Raw genomic sequence first — 20,801 nt, forward strand, 5'->3', positions numbered from 1 at the left:
AAACAAATGCATTAATTTACCTTTTAACACAGAGTAACCAGTGGAGTTACTGAATAATGCCTCTGGGATCACAATTAAGCAAGACTATGAAGTCCCAAAATCTAGATTAATATATTCTAAAATTAAAAAAACAGAGGTCAGAGCTAGCTGTATTATGTATACCAGGATCTGACACTGTCGAACACCTCACTACCAAAGTATTACATGTATGAAACTCAAATGCACCCATCTACGGCGTTCAGGGAAACTCTCATATGCTTTCATACATCCTCACACATCGCAGCTGAAAGTGCAAACTGGTATAATCTCTGGAAGGCAATTTCTCAAAGTATATTTAAATGTCCATACCCTTTGACACAACAATTCCTCTTCTTACACATGTGAAAAATAACATAAGCAGAAAGATTTTAACTGCAGTGCTATTTGTAAAAGCAAAAATGGCAACCAGCTAAGTATCAACCAAAAGGAGCTAATTTAAAAATCATGGCCATCTATACAGGGAATTCTGTGCAGTTGTTTAAAAAAATGAGGCTGGAACTTCCCTGGCGGTCCAGTGGTTAAGACTCCAAGCTTCCACTACAGGGGGCAGGGGTTCAATCCCCGGTTGGGGAATTAAGATCCCACATGCCAAGCGGCGCAGCAAAAACATAAAAATTAAATAAATAAATAAATAAAATGGGTAATCATGTTAAAAAAAAAATGAGGCAACTCTATTTATTAGGGTGGACCATATAAAATGGCTAATATTCAACCATTTCTGATCCAGAAAGCTACAATTTCATACAGTCAGCCTAAAATATCAATACAAAGATATAAAGCATAGCTGGAGTTAAGAGCATGGAGAGGCTAGACTGTCTGAGAGTGAATTTTGGCTCCTTTACTCAACTTCTCTGTGCCTCATTTTCCTCATCTATATAATGTGAATAGGAATCTACTTCGTGGGTTGTTGCAAGCACTTAACACATTAAGCAACAAGTATTTAGAACAGTGTCTGATACATATTAAAAGCTAAATAAGTATCTGTTATTATTTCCCAAATAGATGCTCCGGTGAAAACAGTAAAGTGTAGAACTGTATGCATAGTATGCTACCATTTATGTGTATGTGTGTTTAAAGGAATAGATGCATAGACAGTTGCAGATGTATTAAATACACTAGGAAGGGAACACAAGAAAATGGAAACAGTGGTTATTCCTGAGGACGACTAATAGCTAGCGAGAGTCTGGTTTACTCACAAACTTGCTTTTCGCTCTATGCACTTTGTGAATTTTGTATACACATGTATTATCTATTCAACGATGCATAAGTGATTTTCCTTGATGTCAAATAAATAAAACACACCAATCTGGTAGCAGCTACCTAAATTACAAGTGTAATGTGTAGAGTCATGCTTTTCAAACTGTGACAGACATACAGGGAAATGTCAAAACCAAGAGCAACTGGGAGATCTTATTTAAGTGTTAATTTTGTTCTAAGAAAACCTTTTACTTAGTTATATTTTATACATGCATGCACGTATATATATGTGTGTGAGTGTACTGGGGCGTGGGGGGGGGCGTGGGTAGTGAGGGAATGTGCACAAGCAGAAAATTACCTTGCAGTTTAAAGATAAAATATTCCCTTCAGGTAACTTCAGGAACCAAGATATGCAGCAAGAAGCTATTTTAGGTTATTAGAATTATTTACCTCCCCAATCAGAGTAATAGGGTGAATAAGTATACAAAACTCTAGTCTAGGAAGATCTAAGCAATTCCTGAACAGGTACCTGACCATCCAAAGTATACACTTCAAAATGTTAATGAACCTTTTGCCAGCTTTAAGTACTGTCCTACTCCAACATACTTTACAAAAAAGGCTACCAAGTGTCAGGAATTCCTAAATGATGCTTTTTTTTTTTTTTTTGGTGCGGTACGCGGGCTTCTCACCGCTGCGGCCTCTCCCGTTGCGGAGCACAGGCTCCGGACGCGCAGGCTCAGCGGCCATGGCTCACGGGCCCAGCCGCTCCGCGGCATGTGGGATCTTCCCAGACCGGGGCACGAACCCGTGTCCCCTGCATCAGCAGGCGGACTCCCAACCACTGCGCCACCAGGGAAGCCCAATGATGCCTTTTTAAATGCTTCCAAAAATGCACCCCGATGGTCTTCTGTGATTACCATGAAAACTTCCCAATCCTTACATTAAGCCCCTGTGTTTACAGCATCCAGACCTTAACACCTTAAGATAAACTTTTCCATTATAAAAACAAAATGAAGAGTTACTCCTTTAGTCATGCTAGAACTAATTTTGGTGTGTAGGTGTACTGCATACCTAACTTTATTCCTTTTCAATTGTTAACCAACAGTTCCCAGCTGCATTTGTTGAATAATTTTTGATTTTTCAAATGATTTGTGTAGCCCTTAGTAAATACAATTTCTTAGAAATGTTAACAGGATTTTTCTGAATGATTCAATTACTTTTTTTTTTTTTTAATTAAAAGTCTATCACGTTTTGGTAACTAGTAGCAAGTCCTCCTCCCTACTTATTAAAAAGCTTTTCTGGCCCATGTAGTCTCTAAGAAATCCAGGCAGTCATTTAAGGAAAAATAAAAAGAAATTATTAAAAATATTCATAAACAGTTGGAAAAATAATCACAAAAGATTGAAACTGGTATACTGAGCTATATAAAAATTAGCTTCTCGGGCTTCCCTGGTGGCGCAGTGGCTGAGAATCTGCCTGCTAATGCAGGGGACATGGGTTCGAGCCCTGGTCTGGGAGGATCCCACGTGCCTCGGAGCAAGTAGGCCCGTGAGCCACAATTACTGAGCCTGCGCGTCTGGAGCCTATGCTCCACAACAAGAGAGGCCGCGATAGTGAGAGGCCCACGCACTGTGATGAAGAGTGGCCCCCGCTTGCCACAACTAGAGAAAGCCCTCGCACAGAAACGAAGACCCAACACAGCAAAAATAATTAATTAATAAACGCCTACCCCCAACATCTTCTTAAAAAAAAAAAAAATTAGCTTCTACATTAAAAAAATCATAAATGAAATCAAATGCAATTAAAAATTTAGAAAATTTAACAGGTTAGGGTTAGGGCTAGCTCAAGAAAAAGATTTCTATCCAAAAGAAAAACTGGCAAAGACAAGAACAAAAAGTTAAAAGAAATATAAATGCAAACATGAGAAACTCTGCACTAGGGAAAGAAATGCAAAGTAAAACAATGGAAGAATATTTTATCCAAATCTGCAGAGAATTTTTTCAATAAAAACAATGTTTGAAGTATAGAACAAAGCTTAGTATACACCATCACCCGCACAAAAAGGGGGAAAACATATTTACTTGGAAAAACACACAAGAAGCTGCTAACACTGGCTGCCTTTCGGAAAAGGAGACAGGTGGCTGGGGGAAAGGATGGGAGAGAGATTTTCTATTATATACTGTTCTGTAAATTTTGATTTTTTAAACCATATGATTTACTGCTTATTCAAAATAATTAATTAATAAATAAAAATACTGAACGTGGCAAAAGTAATGGTAAAATGCTACAGGTATGGCAGCAGTGAAACAAAACAAATATCCTCATACAAAGTTTCTTGAAAACAATTTACAGTATGGAGTGATTTGCTTTTATTTCCAAACTTTCAATTCTAATCAGCTGATCTATATGTCTATCCTTAAGCCACAGTTTTGATTACTGTAGCTTTGTAGTAAGTTCTGAAACTGGAAGTATAGGTCCCCAGCTTTGTTCTTCTTTTTCAAAATTGTTTTAACTACTTAGGGTCCCTTGCAATTCCACATGAATTTTAAGATCAGCTTGTCAGTTTCTACCCAAAAAGCCACTGGGATTTTGACGGGGATTGTACTGACAGTAGATCGATTAACAATATTAAGTCTTCCATGGCTTAATAAATGCTGATGCCTTTCCACTTATCTAGGCTTTAATTTCTTTCAACAGTGTTTTATACTTTTTATGTAAAAGTTTTATACCTCCTTATTCTTAAGTATTTTGTTTTATTTTTGGCTGCGTTGGATCTTCGTTGCTGCACGTGGGCTTTCTCTAGTTGCGGCCAGCAGGGGCTACTCTTCGTTGCAGTGCACAGGCTTCTCATTGCGGTGGCTTCTCTTGTTGCGGGTCACAGGCCCTAGAGCACGCGGGCTTCAGTAGTTGCGGCATTTGGGTTCATTAGTTGTGGCGCTTGGGCTCTAGGGCGCACGGGCTTCAGCAGTTGTGGTGCATGGGCTCAGCAGTTGTGGCTCGAGGGCTTAGGTGCGCTGCAGCCTGTGGGATCTTCCCTGACCAGAGATCAAACCCGTATCCCCTGCACAGCAGGTGAATTCTTAACCACTGCACCACCAAGGGAAGTCCAACCAAGTATTTTGTTTTTAATACTACTGTAAATGGAATTGTTTTCTTAATTTCCTTTGTGAACTGTCCATTGCTAGTGTACAGAAATACAACTGACTTTTGTGTACTGATTCTGTAGCATACAACTGTGCTGTATTCACTTAGTACACTATAAAAGGACAAATACAAAATGTGCTACTTTCTAGCCCAAAACTCTAACTTTCTCACAATATCATTTAAAAAATTGGTGACAGGGCCACAACTACTGCAGCCCGCATGCCTAGAGCCCATGCTCCACAACAAAGAGAAGCCACCGCAAAGAGAAGCCTGCGCACCACAACGAAGAGTAGCCCCTGCTCGTTGCAACGAGAGAAAGCCCATGTGCAGCAATGAAGACCCAACGCAGCCAAAAATAAATAAATAAATTTATTAAAAAAGAAAAAATTGGTGCCAGAAGAGCACATTTTTAAGCACATTGTAAGCTGAAGATCTACATTTTCCTTTAATGGTAAGAACTGGTAAAAAATTGGCGAGAATTCATGTTTTGCAGAACTGAAAAACTACATGTTTCTGAAAAGAAGGCCCTCTCCCTCAAAAAATAACTCTTTCTCTCTACTCAAATCCATCTCCTTACACTCAACAGCTTCAGATCTAAAGCAGAATCTAGTCAACTAAGAGAGGCATCCAAACACCAAGAAAAGAGTAAGAAGGAAGCAGATCTGGGGGGAATGGAGGACACTCCTTAGCGCCTAAGTAGGAACTTCACATTTTCATGCCTCGGTGGGAAGGAACAAGGGTTTGACTGAAGCTCAAAGGTAGACACAAACCTGTTCTTCTTCTGTAAAGGGTACAAGAGCCAACGGCGGCAGGGGTTCCTCCTGTAGGATAGGCAGAAATTCTTTATCCAGAAGGTCTGAAGGTATCTGTTTGACCAAACACATGACCAAGAGATTAATGCTATCCCTCCAATTACAAGAAGATAAAACAAGAAAATATTCTTTGATTCACCTGTTGCTGATTATTAAAAATATGGATTAAAGCTTATTCAGACACAATTAATATTCTGAAAGGGTCAAACATTAAAAACCCCAGTCACTCTCCCTGTCCTCCCATCAGACGACCACTCTCAGATTTGATATACAGCACTGACTCTGGTATTCCAGAGTGCACATTTAACTCAAAGCACAAGGTGGTAAGGAGAGTTTTACAAGCAACTGTATCTATCCTAAGCAACCATCATTAAAATTTGATTCTTAATCCATAAAATTAAAAACAAAGTATACTTAAAAAATAGAAAATGTTATTTCTCACTAGTCAGGTAATGAAAGTGTATTTTATATAAAGTAGAAACTAACGCACCATTGTAAAGCAATTATACTCCAATAAAGACGTTTAAAAAAAAAGAAGTGTATCTTATACTGTTTGAGTTTTGATCATTTATAAGTAACACAAATGTGGTGTCACATTTTAAGATTTTGTCCCCACTGAAAATTTTATATTTAACTCAAAAGAAAAGAACAAGAGAAGCATCTGCCCTTCTCACTCCTAACTTCTAACTGGAAAGAAGAATAAGAGATGCAATAAAGAGAGAAGAGAAAAATTCTTCCTTTCTCAGCCATCATACTGGGATAGAAACAGAGGTTCAGAGGAAATTAGTTAGACAAAGCATTAAGTCCTGACTACTCTCCTGTTTTCATGAAGCTTTCTACTCCTGTAATGAAATGTTAGGTCTTCTCTAAAAAAATAGAGTATGTAACATTTAGAAGAGCCTCTGTAAACTATTGCAGGTTTCAAAGCAGGAAAAAAAAAAGGTAGAGAGAAAAACTATGGCTGTTTCATATATCAGCACATAACTGTACATAACCTGAAATCTTATTCATAATTCTGAACTCTTTCCTACTTTCTTACCTTGTTGTCTTTAAGGAAAAGTGCTAACATTTCTTCTCTGCCATAACGATAGTCTGCTAATTTATACTTCGGCAATGCTGGAGAAAGAGGAGGGGATGTAATACTCCCACCACTGGACAGAGCTCGGAGCCTAAAATAGTAGACAGAATATAAAATGAAGTGTCAAATATTCTGGCAGTAAGGACTTTTTATTTTCATATACTATAAAAGTTTTATAAAATAAAAAAGAACAAAAAAACCCCTATTATCTCAAAGTATCCAAGATTTTAGCTCTAATACAACCTGCTATAATAGCTCACTAAGAAAACAGCTCATTGAGAAATAACTAGACAACCATTTGAAAATTCCTTAACTAGAAAGTATCGTGGCATGTCTGTGAGAAGCTTAGGGGGTGAGATGGGGACACCTTTTTCCAAACTATAAAAATAACATATAATTAAAACAAAAGTCATGTATCACCTTACACCCACTAGATTAATAAAAATTAATAAATCTGACAATACCAGTTGTTGGTAAGGATGAAAAACAATGCAAATTCTCAAGTAGTATTTGTGGGATTATAAACTAGAACAGCCACTTCAAAGAATGATTTGCTAATATTTAACAAAGTATGCTACACAAAAGAAAAAGCAAAATACAGAAGCTTATAAAAAAGATAATACTTTTATATATGCCCACAATATTTCATAATTCACTTTTAATGAAAGCAATTAGTGATCAGTATAGAGAATTTAAAAATGCAGTGAAAAAAGTGCAGTACAAGGAGAAAAAATATAAAAGCCATATTTACTAAGAAAAAAAAGTAAAAATATACTTCGAGCTGATAATAGCAGCTGCCTCTAAGGAATGGAACTGGGAAAAGAGAAACATTTTAATTTTATAATAAGATGCTTTTATTTTAAAAAGGAGCGGGGTGCGGGGGAGAACCTCAGCAAAAAAATGGCAAGAGTATGATCGTACTGCAGCACTGCATCAACTAGCAAGTGGGAAAACTACCATCAGGAGTAGCTGATTATCTGGGAGTGGCCCAAAGTTCTATAAAGTAATAGATAACAAGGGTAAAAGGGACCATGGTACTGCAATGCAGTAGTTTAGCACAAAGGAAAATTCAACAGAAGCATTAAAATATATCCCCCAAATTGCTAAGCTTCATTGACAAAAAAGGGGAGGGGAGAATGGTCTACAAATTATACATTAAAAAGTGTGAAGGCCAAGCATAGTAAATACTTGCACATTATTCAAAAATCGCAGAAAAAAACAGTATGTACATAGTTAATATATAAAATGTGCTTACATGTAGAAAGCAATACCAAAAAAAAAAAAAAGGAGTATGCATTAGTAAAGTGAGACTCTAGGGTTTTGTTTTTTATTTCAATGTTTCTGTCTTCTCTTTCCACTTATTTTTTAATGTTTTACTATGGACAATTTTGAACATACATAAAAGTACCAAGAAGAATATAGCAAACTGCCATGTACCCGTCGCCCAGTCCCCAATCCATACTGCTCCTTCTGCAGCACCATCTAACCATCCTTTAATACTATTTTGAAGGAAATCTTTGGCTTTCAAGATTTTTGAGGCAAATTATTTTCAAGTTTTGAGAAAATATTTTGAAGAAAAGTTATCTCATCTGTAAATATTTCAGAATGTTCTCTCTAAAAGATAAGGATTTTTCTTTTAAGTCTCGATTTTGCTGATTTTATCCCTGTGATATGGTTTAACATGTTTCTCTGTTCTCTGCATTTCATGTAAATTGGTGACTGGATGCAGAGTCCTGATCAGACCTGGCAAGACTACTTCCACGTGGTGGTGTGTTATTCCATCAGGAGACACATACTGCCTGGTTGGTTCTGCGAGGCTAAGCAGTCCCTGACGACCAAAGCTTAGATCCTTATGTTCACTAAGATTGCAAAGTGACTTTATCATTTCTTCTTTATTTGCTAGCTTGAACAGTTCTACAAAGAGAAACTTCCCTCTTACACTATTTGGTATTACCTAAGAGGATATATAGCTCATATAAGAAAGGAAGGAAAAAGCCTTCATTCTTCCTTTTCACTTATTAATTTTCAAAATAATGACTTGGTTCACTAACATCCTCCAGTAGTAACAAATTATTTTTTATTAATGTATTTCAGTTCACTGCAATTATTCTTAGCAATACTCAAACTATCTCATATTTGCCCAGTGGGAGAGGCTTCAGGTTGGCTCCCAAGTCCTTCTGACCCAACCCTAGTAGTCTTTAACAGCTTCTTTTCTATCTGGTATGTCAAATGTTCCAAAATCAGCTTATTTCTTGCCTCAGACTTAGAATCACCATTTCACCAGAGAGTCTGCTCCTCTTTAGGAATATATATATTAAGACACAATCTGGGTGCTAGCAGTGTTCACTGCTACTGGGTTGGTCTTTCAATTTTCTTTCCAATTATTCTTGGACTCAGAGGTCACTGAGTCTAACTCCTACAAGACAGGTTAAACAAACCAGTAAGAAAACAACATGCCCATGAAGGAATGATCCAACCACTGCTGAAGGACCTTCCGGTACAGTGGTTTGCGTCAAATTCATGTACATTTGAGCTCTTTCCTGAGAAAGTGGAATTAATATCCACTAAGAACTGAAGCTGGGAACGTTACACATACATTACCCCATTTAAGTTCCACAACAACCCCAATAGAACAGATGAGAAAAATGAAGCCAAGGAGTTAAGCAACTTGCCCACAATCACCACCAGCAGAACAGAGTCCAAAACTAGGTTTTTATGACTAAAAAGACCAAAATCTTTCCAAATTTTTATTTAAAATAGCCACGGTTTATTCTGCCAAAAATTAATTTTTAAATATATATACATATATATAATTAATATATAATTTTAAAATATCTTTCTTATACTGAGTCAATAAATATGCTCCCCAAGAGTTTCTACCACTAGAGGGCACATCTAAGCGCTCTTCCAAGTGAAAATCATCCCAGTATTTGCAGTTATTTCATCTCACCAGAGACTTTCCCTCTCACTCCCCAACATCCCTAATTTCATCTGCTCCTCACAAGGTTTCAAATCCACCCACAAATCCCACCGGCTTTCCATGCCTGTGAACTGAACACTTCTTATAGGCACCAGACCTAAAAAGTAACACGACCAGAATGCATACTCAAGAGATTCCTCTAGCTACTGTGAAGAGAACAGACCAAGGCAGGCTGAGAGTAATTCAAACTTGGAGAAGATGGTAGCCTGAATCAGGATAATGGCTGTGCTATACTAAATAATTAACAAACCCTATCCCAAGTCTTCCTTCACCTACAGATATCTGGAAAAGCTAAAACATATGTGGATAATGTCTCTCCCTAAAAATCCACCAGTGACCTTTAACTCTCCTAGGATCTTGCGCCATACAACCCTCTCTTAGAAATTCAACCCTTCTCTATTGGCTTTCCCCTCATCTCTAAATATATCTAATAGTGATGTGTCTAAAACTCCTCTAATGTAGCATCCCCCTCTACCTATGCAGCACTGGTCATCTTTCACTCTTCATTTCAGAGACATCTCCACATTCTCACTTCCCAATCACTTCAAAACCCAGCACAACCTGGCTTCTCCCCTACCACTCTACTGCTCTAGAAAGTTCAGTAACCTCAACACCAGGCCCAAGTGAAATTTCTCTACCCTTACCATCTTCATCTTCCTATAGCCATATGGAGATCTGTTTAACACAGGAGGCCCAGTGCTACTCCTACTAGTACTAGTAGTAACTGATAGGTAGCAGCAGCAGGGCTGTCTAAAAGCCCCCCGGTACTCCACAGTCCTCACCTGTTAACTGTTGTCCAAAATCCAAACTTCAGCTTAAAAAAGTAATTTAGAATTTCAATGTAGATGTGTGAAGACACACGAATCAAAAAGCACTTCTGTGTAAGTTCACAATTCTCAATTCCAGCTCTGACTCTTCACTAGAGAGTAGGGTTTTCTTATTCAACCACTCACAGCCCTTAAAGTTTATCATATCCAAAACCCTACTTATCAGTTTATTCATCCCAACCTCCTTCATCACCTGTATTCCCAAAGGCAAGTAAGGATACCACCATCTACTCAGCCACTGGATTAAGAGTCTGGAAATCATCCTTTACTCCTCACCTTCTATCCATTTCCCATAACCAATTACAACATCCCACCAGTTTTAAATCCTGTATCTCTCAAACCATCCCCTGATCAAGTAACCTATTATTGTTCACACTTTTATTTCTTACCTCGACTGCTGCAGCGGCATCCTAAACTTAATTAGTCATAGTCCATCCTCCACACTACTACCAGTTATTTATTTCAAATGCAAATCTGAATAAAACACTCCCTGCTCAACAATTCTTCACTGGTACACAATGATCAAATAAAATCCAAAGCTTCTTAACATAAAAGGGCTACCTGTAAGCTCTTCTCTCCCACACTTCACATTACAGTAAAGGCAAATGTCTTGGAATTCCCCTCTTAAACCTACACTTTCCTGTCCCCTTGTCTTTACACATGCCTTTTCTATCTGGAATATTTTTTCTAATCTAGTATTTTTTCACCTGGGGTGTGGAGGGGACTGCCTGGAAGCAGACAGATTAAGTGGAAAGGAGGAAAGGAAAAGAACAGAGACAATGAGAAGGATGGGGGTTGGAAAGAGAGTGGTAGGAGGGAAAGGACAGAAATCTACACACAAGTATCTGCCCAATGTTCATGGAACTAATTGTCTAGTGGGAAAAAAAGCTAATAAACAGTCATACAAATAGAGAGCTAGTGAAGGATTCTGGAGAAAACTTGATCCAATTTACATTTTAAGATTACTCTGGCTGCAGTGGGGAGAGCAATTAGAAGAAAGAATGGAAGCCGGGAAACATCAGAAGGCCACTCCTTATAGTTTATGTCAGAGATGATGCTGGCTTACACTAGGGTAGAGGCAATGAAGATGGAAAGAAATGAATGGATTCAAGAGATATTTTAGAGGTAGAACTGACCCAACATTGTGGTGGAATAGACATAGGGATACAGAAGTAAAAGAAAATATCCAGGATAACTCCAAGACTTCTGGCTTGAGGAAAGGGGCACACTGTGGTATTAAGATGAAATAAAAGAAGAAATTTAAAAGAGCAAAATTCATAAGCTCAGTTTTGGAAAACTATGAAGGATGAGATGCCTACAGGCATCAAATGAGCAGCTGAATATCCTGTACTGGCATTATACTCCCTTTACAGCACTGACATTACTGTGAAATTATTTAGTGTCAGCTTCCCCACTAAATAATTCAAAAGTAGGTACCATGTCCTTTATCCTTGTTGCCTCAGCACCTAACCCAAGACATAAAACATATGAGGCACTTGATAAAATGTTTTCTAAACAACTTTTAATATTCTCTTCTAAAATACACCCTAGGATAACATCTAATTTACCATTCCTTCAGACGGCAGTTATCTTTTACTCTTTTTGCAAACTGGGACTATTAATGCATTCCATCCCCTAGAACATCTCTCATTTTCTCCACAATTCCACAAAGATCATGAATAGTAACCTAGCAATATCAGCTTTGAATTCTCTTGCCCCCATATCCCCCACTCTAAGACTTGAATCATTCAATATTTATTTACTAAGTACCTACACTAGCTAAACAATGGGTTTACCAAAATTGAGAAATACAGTGCCTTTCTTAATGGAATTAGTTCTTTTCTGAGTAAGGTAAACGCATATAAAGAGACACAGTACAAGGTCATAACTACTTTAACATAGGTCTAAACAAAGTGCTTTGGGAAAAACAAAAGTGCCTCATTCATTTTTGCAAGGAAAGACCTGGGGATACTTCCTTAAGGCCATGGAGATGAGACAGAAATACACCAAATGAGGTTCCTTGGCTCCTTCCCCATAAAGCCAGGAAACTGTCTGCAATTATTCATTCCGCTATAATAAATTCCTTTATTATCCAGACTTATCTAAGTAGATTTTGAATGCTCAAAATAAAAATAATAAATAAGTAAAAATCCCAAAATAAAGCAAGTTACAATGAATTTGTCTTGCTTTTTAAAAATGTCTTGAAGTATACAATTATTTGCAAACAAGAAAGAATATGAGGATACAAACCAAAATATTAACAATGGTCCTTTGGGTGGCATGATTAAGGGTAATTTAGATCTTTTCTTTCTCCTTTTGTACTACTGCTTCCTCCAGGGTTTTATGGAATGAGCGTGAATTATTTTACTACTGGGACTAACAACAAAAAAATTCTTTAAAATCCTAAATCTACTAGATTTAGAACTAAAAAAATTTTTTCTTCAAGGTGGTACTCTGTTCTGTCAAGGGTGAAGTAAACAGACAGGGAATGGGAATTAAATTCATACAATCCTTCTTGTGGTCAGTCTGTCCATATATCATCCAAAGCCTTAACAATTAAACTTTTGATTTAATAATTCCATTTCTAAGATATTACTCCAAAGGAAGTAATCAGCAACACAAAAAGAACTGTTCAAGGATGTGTATACATACTGACAATAGCAAAATATTAAAAACAACTTTCCTTTCCAACAATTCACTCATTCATTTAACAAATATTTATTGAGTACCTACTATGTGCCAGGCACTGGAGATACAGCAATGAACAAACAGTACAAAATCGAGACCAAAGTACTTGCCCTCGAAGGAGCGCACAGTCTAGTGGGGGCTGGAGGATGGAATATAAATAATAAAGAAAATAAGTAAAATATTTGGCATGTTATATTTTGATATAGACCATGAAGAAAAAAATTAAACAGGAAAAGGGAGGTAGGGAGTAAGGGGAGTTGTTATACAGGTGGTCAGAAAACATCTAAGGTGGTAATATTTGAGTAAAGTTTTAAAGTGACTCGTTTTATACCTAAAAAATGATTTACTCCTCCATTAAATCTATCTCACTCTTTTAAAAACTGCTTTGGTAATTATGTAATACATTTCTTTATCCTAACTATAAAGATACGCTAAGACCTAATGATTCTTCCAGACCTACCTTAAAAAGTCCATGCTTATGGTCATTCATGGTCTGTCCCTAGCACAATTTTCAATGCTCTCCCATCTTCACTACTGTCAAATAAATCTCTTCCTTTTATACATCACTTACTGAACATTATGTTTTACACCATTATAAAAATGATGACCTTAGTAGAAAGAATATAGTATCACTAAATGTTTCTGTATGGTTCAGTTACACACAGATTCAGTGTAATCACTCTAAACTTTGATTCTCAAGTTATTCTGGACACAGCTCCTTACCTCAAGTTTCACAATGAATGTAATGTTACATGCAGAAAAAACACAGCGGCAGTCTCCATTCATACTTCTAGATCAGGGTTACCTGAGTTACTTCAAGGTCTCATATATTCCCTTTGCCAGAAGAAATTTTGAAAGATGGTGCAAAGAAGGCAGTGTGCCTACTTAGACCTTTGCTCCTCAGTTTATCAGCATTTCAGATGACTAAGGGAAGCCTCCTAAATTCTAATGCCTGCAGGGTAACAGAGGTAACAGTTAGGTAAAGCTACTGCTTAAGCATGGGACTGGTAACTTTCCTCTGCTAAAGCTACGTCAATTCAAATTTTGTGTAAAACACTGGGCTGATCAAACAAAACTTCAGAGTACCGATGAAAAGGATGTGTAAGACGCTACTGATAGACTGGGTCAATGACTCACTGAAATGACTTTGGGAACCCATGGTTTAGGACAGGGGCCAGCAAACTTTTTTTTGTAAATGGCCAGAGAGCAAATATTTAAGCTTTTTGAGCCAGATGGCCTCTGTTGTAACTACTCAACCTTGCCACCAGTGTGAAAACAGCCAGATACTATGGAAACAAATGAGCGTGGCTGTGTTTCAACAAAACTTTACAGTCCCGTGGTCGTAGTTTGTCAACCCATTCAGCATGAAGTTAAATGTGTAATGATTCTAAAACATCACCAGGAGTGCATTTTTTTCCTTTTGTTTTAGCTAAATTCCTGGTACTGTCTCTCATTGTTATTTCTTAATAGAGGGATACTGGAAGAAAAAAAAAAACTACCTTAAATTAGCTGACAATTTTAATCATGTTTTTACAAAGAAAGAGACAAGAGAGTGTGTAAATAGAAAAGAGCAGCAGTTACAAATTCTAGATGAAGGCAGAGAAGCTACACACAAAATGCTTTACAAAGTGGGCTATACGAATTTAAAGCCACCTGGTAAGATGTGAATGAAGTTTTAGCTATAAGAATGTTCATCAACAATATTTTTATAATAATGAAGAACTGAGAGCAGCCTGTATGTGCTGCATCTAGAAGACTAGTTGAATAAATGATGCAACCATTTAAAGTAACAGGAAATATTTATTGATAAAAAAAGATATTGCTGATGTGGTTCTTTTTTAAATGCAGGTTACAGAACGGAATGTACGGTATGATCCCATTTTTGTGAAAATAAATGTACATTTACACAAATAAGCATACACAAAACTACCTAGAAAGATACACCAACCTATTTACAGTGGTTACCATGGACAGTGAAATTATGGTGATTATATCTTCTTCTGGATTACTTGTAATTTCTAATTTTTCTATAAGTATATACTGATTTGGTAATAAGAACTAAAAAAGGTGCAGAATTACTTAGGGCAACATTTCCAAAATAAACTCCCAAAGTACATAAGTTGCATCAGTTCTTAGAATTTCAAATAGTGATTTCTCCTCAGTCTCCAAATGCTAGCTATAAGGGCCAAGAAAACTTAGGAAATACACATAAAAAGAAATGCATATAATAAGGTAAGTTAATAAGAGTCCTCAAATAGGGAGTCACTACAGGAAGTCTGGATCATTTATCAAACCACCACCACCTAAACAATCAAGAATATTTAAGAGACTATTCCAATTTATCTATTTTATATACTGCCTCTGGTTCAACGTTTGAATGGAAAAAGCAACTATCATTATTCACGCCACTGATGAGAGGATCTTCAATCACCAACTTTGGGGGGAAAGGAAGAAGGGGGGAAAAAGTCACACTACAAGGTGATGGATCTCAAAATTCCATGAGAATTCCATATTCGGGGTCCAAACATATCTGTAAGAGACTCAAAGGTCAATTAATTATTATGGAAATGCTAACCCGATCCTAAATGGGATGTTAATAGCCAGTGTAATTCTGGATCACCTGCCTAGCCCATCAATAAAATAAAACTCAAATAATAATTTAATAAAAACTATTTTTTCAAATGAGTCTATGAATAGCCCTCACAAACAAACACTGTAGCAGAAAGCATACACACATAAAAATGTTACAATTATATAAAGTTATATATGCACCTAGATAAGGGCTCAAGCACAAATAATTTACTAGGGTGGTGGGACTCGGGGGAGTTTTAAATCCATTATCATTACACAATCAAAACAGGAAGATTTTTTAATAAAGTATAAATGCGGTCACTAAGCAAATATAACTTATTCCTAGACTAGCTATACTGTTTCCAAGCAGGCACATAAAGCAAAGTCTCAAAAACATGCACATTTTATAAACCCCCCAACACGGGCACAAACACCTACTACTGTGCTAGTCATCCAATATCGAACAGGATGAGATTCTGAAAACTCACCATTCGGGCCCGAAGTTCAGCGTCTGCGTTTCCGCTGCCATTCTTTTCCGTATGTTTACAATAGATTTTTATTTGAGGAGAAACCTGTTAAAGAGAAAAATATCTCCATACAGTTGGTCAAGACTAAATGCAGAATTCCAGCCCACAAAGTATAGTTAGGGAGTGTGTTCTGCTTGTGGCTCCTCTCAACCAGTCACCAGAATGAGGTCTCTTAATCCCTATTTATAACAATATAGCAGGCAAAGTAAAAATGAATAAATCCACCTTTACATCCCAATTCACCATCTTTTTATGTTTACGTGGGGAAAGGAGGCATGGTACAAGATGATGCTGGTGAGATAGGTGGTAGAAGACCATGCAGGGCACTGGGGACCAAATTAAGGATTTCTTTTTTTAGCCTTCGAGCAATGGGGAGGGAATGAAGGGTAACAGATTTACATTTTAATTTGTGTTACTCCCTTGCAATGGCTCTCCCATCACCATGAGGTGTATCAAAGATTCTCCTTACCTATCTCACAGCTTCCGCCACAACTCTCCTCTCCCCACTGTCTGCTTAGCCCTTTACACTCTAGTGATTCTTTAAAAGTTACGTTGGACCATCAAGTTAAAATAATAAGCTAACCAATTTCATGAGTGATCCATCAAGAGCAATTTCAAGATATCAGATCTTTAAGTGAAGTAAGTCAGAAAGGGAAAGACAAATACTGTTTATTACTTATAAGTGGAATCTTTAAAAAGCCAAACTCATAGAAACAGAGAGCAGAGTGGTGGTTACCAGGGGCGGGGGGTGGGGGAAATGGGGAGATATTGGTCAAAGGTACAAACTCCAGTTATAAGGTTAACAATTTCTGGGGAATCTAATGTACAGTGTGGTGATTATAGCTAATAATACTGTATTGTACACCTGAAAGTTGCTAATAATACTGTATTATATACCTGAAAGTTGCTAAGTTGCTAAAAAGAGTTTTTCACAAAAAATGAAATGGTAATTATGTGATAGGATGGAGGTGTTAGCTAATGCTATGGTGGTAATCATTTTGCAATATATAAATGTAGCAAATCAACACATCTGACACCTTAAACCAACACAATGTTATGTCAATTATATCTCAATAAAGTTGAAAAAAAATGACATGAGAGTTTAGAAAACAGAAAATACTGTAAACATTGTAACATACTATTAATATGTCCAAGATGTATCACATCGCCCTGATTGTTGCTGTTTAAAAGATCTAAAAACAATAAACTAGAAATTGGTCTAAAACACAGAAACGGCAAAGTAAAAATGTGCTAACGTCCAGAATCAGCTATTTATCTGCCCTCTTCCTGGAAAGTATTTCTGGCCCCGTGTCAACCATGTGGGTTCCAAGGAGATTCCCATGTTCTTACTTAATCCTGATTACCTTTTGCCTGGCCAGACAAGCGTGCACACCAGACCCAAGCTGAGATCAACCTAGTGCCCTCCCCACCTCATACTGATGATTCCAAAAAAACATAAGGCATATGGTTTTTCACACTTTAAACTCTCTGGAACTGGAATGCATCTTCATCAGTGCCATGCTACAACTGCTACCGGCCCACAAGGGAAGCTGGGTCACAGCCATCATTGTCCGCACAAGGGTGAAACATGGTCAGAGCCGCTCCTTATCGTCATCCTTGTACCCGATTTTAAGTGCTGCTTAAAACACTTTCAAAAAGATCATGCTATGATTCTAAATTGAAACGTACTGTGTAACAGAAAAGAAAGCAAATACAGCAATAGGATATTAGTGAAGTAACTCTTCATCACTGGAGGAATGATTGCAAGTGCTTTGCAGAACCTGAGAAAGGAAAAAAAACCACATGAAGATAAGCTTGTTGTGGTTTGCTAGTGAGATTTGACACTGCACAATCCATGTGGCCACATGCAGCAGCCCTGAAGTATTTAGAGGAAAAATTAAACAGTTCAGACTGCTTTTAAGAACTTCACAAGCACCAAATCACTGAATTTTAAATCAATGAGAGAATAATGGAGCACTCTCTTAAGAAATGCTTCATCGCCAACACCCTTAATGACATGACACTACACGGGTGGGGAGAGGGAAGAAGAAGGAGACTTCTACAGTCCTAAGTTTTTCACAATTTAGAAGAGTCAGACTTAATGTGTAGAAAGCTGAAGAATATCTTAATCAATTTATTTCACTTTTATTTTCCTTTTTATATATGCACAAAATAAATACTATATAATAAAAATCTATTAACCTTATTTGCTAAATAAGTTTAAAAGAATTCTTTTTCAAAATGTAAAATAAAAAGTCTAAGTAATTAAAAAACTGTGCCAGCGTTTACTTGGCAGTATGATTTCTTTCTTAGTAATATATAAAACGAAGAAGCTCACAACTGATGCATGTTAGATTCAATTAAATTATGGTACATCCCAAATGAAATCACTTGTCAAAGTAGTGATAAGTCAGGTAAGGTGCCCACTGTAGATTAGGACAAGTATCCTGCTTAAAAATCAGCTGTGTAAACTTATTTAGCATAAATCAATTCAGTGTGCTTTAAAAAAGTACGTGGACCTACTTGGCTAACAAGCAGACCTGTAGAGACTACAACTATAAGATTTTATTGTAACACGAAACATCCTGAAGGAGTGTTTTTAACCACCATTTTAAACTCCACATAGCCAAATGTTTTATATTCAAACCCCTATGGACTTTGGACTTTGACCACTGGAAAACAGCTCTGAATTAATAAAGCAGGTCCAGATTTGAACCAGACTGCATTTATAAAGCAAGTGAATCTCAATTAAAAACTGAATTATTTGTGATATTTGTGAAAATACTAAAATCATTCTTAGAGATTTAATATTCTTTTCCCCTTTTAATTACTACAAGGCTACACAGGTCATGGAAATACAAACTCCAGGGGCGCCATTACCACAAAGGATGCAAATGGAGCCCCTAGAGTTGTGTTGTGCAGGCAGTGGTCTTGAGTTACAGAAGCCCTGGATGCAGGCAGCACCTAAAGAACATCGAGCAAGGAAACCTTTATCACTCATTCCACCTATAAACCTTTAGGTAGAGACAAAATACCATACAGCAAAAACATTAAAAGCTCAGAAGTTTTTTTAATGCCTTGAGCTGGGAGCCTAACCACCATTTACTACTTCCTATGGTAAGAGTTTTCTGGAGAACTTTTAAGAACCTAGAATAATAATCCAAGCAATTTAATTATCAACTAAAGAGACCTACGTTACTCAGAATGGTGTTCTGCTCATTCTCCTTTATGAATTAAAGCAGGAAATCTAAAAGCTATGACTGAAGAAATCTAAACATTTGAAGTACTGTAACTTCTAATCCTGAATTCCCCACCCCAGATTGCTCCTTCCAAATCAATTTAAATGAGCCCAGTTCTAATGTATTTATTTATATGTACTGGAGGGATTGTCTTACACGATGTCTTTGAATTATAAATTATTTGGAATGGAAAGTGGGACTTATTTCTCAATTGCCCTTTCTAAGGATGCAGTGAAGTATCAAAATTAGCATAGGCTTTGCCGTCACTTAAACCCCACCAAGCTAAATGTTGTCAATTCAAACCCCCCGCAGACTTGTGACCAATTAGAAAACAGGTCTGAATTTTTATAGCAAATCAGGATTTGAGCCAGACTCTGGAGGCTGTGCTCCCACCATGCTCTTCTGCCTCTTTAGACTGCATTTTCTTGAAACAACTTCCTTCCTTTTCCTCCACGACCAGCAATATACTGATATATTTTTCCTATCTTCACTTCCTTCCTATTTAGTCACCATTCCCCAAAAGCTTCTCTCCTTTTCTAACTTCCCTCAGCGTACCCATTGTTTATTTAACTATAAATTCTGTGTAGATACTGTCTTGAGTCTTACTTACAATGGCGTTCTCTACCGACACTTCGGGTAGAACTCTGCCTGCTGAATCATGGGGGATCTAACATAGAACATGCAGTGGAGGTGCTGTCATAGCAAGAGCAACCAAAAATTCTTCCACAAATTTCTGAACTGCCCCCCATCCCTGCTGTGAATTACATATTTGACTTTTTTCTCCCATGACCTACGTGGCTTTCCAGCAGCCTGCTCCTCCCAGATATCCATCTAACAACAACTGATCAAGGTACCACTGTTTTCACCATCCACTGATCAGCCAGGTTCAAAAGCCTAGTCATCAGAAATTCATTCCTCTTCTCTATCCCTCATATCCAATCATTTTGCCTGAAATTTGGTCAATTCCTCCTTCAAGATTCCTTCTGCATTCTGCTTTCATTATAGCCAAACATCTGTTAACTCATGTCTGGATTATTACAATAAAATTCTAATCTGCTTCCCTGACTCAGCCTCTGATTACATCCAATAAGATCAATCTTTCTAAAGCACTGCTCTGGTCATGCCTACCCTTCTTTATAACAGTCACTAAACCTACTGTGTATGGTCAAAAATCCTCATATTTTCAGCTTCCCATCAATCTAACAATCTGCACCTTCTCAACTCAATCTCCCACTGTTTCACCTCCAAACTCAAAGCCAGATGATAACTTTCTACTTCTCTACTGCATTCTTCTTCTGTGGTTCTGGCTCATGCCATTCCCTTACCCCAGAAGGCTCACCCTCCCTCCTTTACAGTGGCTTATACAAAACCAAGGATCCATTCAAATAAACACTCCATAAAATATTTCCCAAAGTAGAAGAAGGAAAATCTAAACAAAGGGTGCAGAAATGGAATGGAATCTATAGCATGCAATACTGGCAGTGGGGTACTTTTTGAATCTGTATAGAAAAGCTTTAAAGGAAAGAGAAGACGGAAAAGAATCAAATTTGGGAGGAAGGACACACCGTTTTGGACAAAATGAATGTGAGGTGCCTGAGGAGCCATCCAAAAGACCATAATATACATACACCTGAAACTCCAGTATAGAGTCAGGATAAGAGACATAGATTTGGAAGTAAATCTACAGAATTGAAACCAA

At 37.3% G+C, this 20,801-nt stretch overlaps 1 protein-coding gene across 4 annotated transcripts in view; it reads right to left on the reverse strand.

Moving 5' to 3' along the window:
* Positions 1–20,801, reverse strand: part of GIGYF2 (GRB10 interacting GYF protein 2) — a 126,355-nt gene that overhangs the window by 86,083 nt on the left and 19,471 nt on the right. For all 4 annotated transcript variants that reach the window (XM_060015918.1, XM_060015920.1, XM_060015917.1 and 1 more), the window contains 3 exons: positions 15,825–15,908; positions 6,232–6,361; positions 5,151–5,246 (listed from right to left, as the gene is read on the reverse strand). In XM_060015918.1, coding sequence (XP_059871901.1) covers positions 5,151–5,246; positions 6,232–6,361; positions 15,825–15,865 — 267 coding nt within the window. In that variant the 5' untranslated portion in view covers positions 15,866–15,908. The remainder of the gene's footprint in view (positions 1–5,150; positions 5,247–6,231; positions 6,362–15,824; positions 15,909–20,801) is intronic.

Source organism: Delphinus delphis, chromosome 7 (assembly GCF_949987515.2).
Source record: "Delphinus delphis chromosome 7, mDelDel1.2, whole genome shotgun sequence".
Taxonomy (NCBI): Eukaryota; Metazoa; Chordata; class Mammalia; order Artiodactyla; family Delphinidae; genus Delphinus; species Delphinus delphis.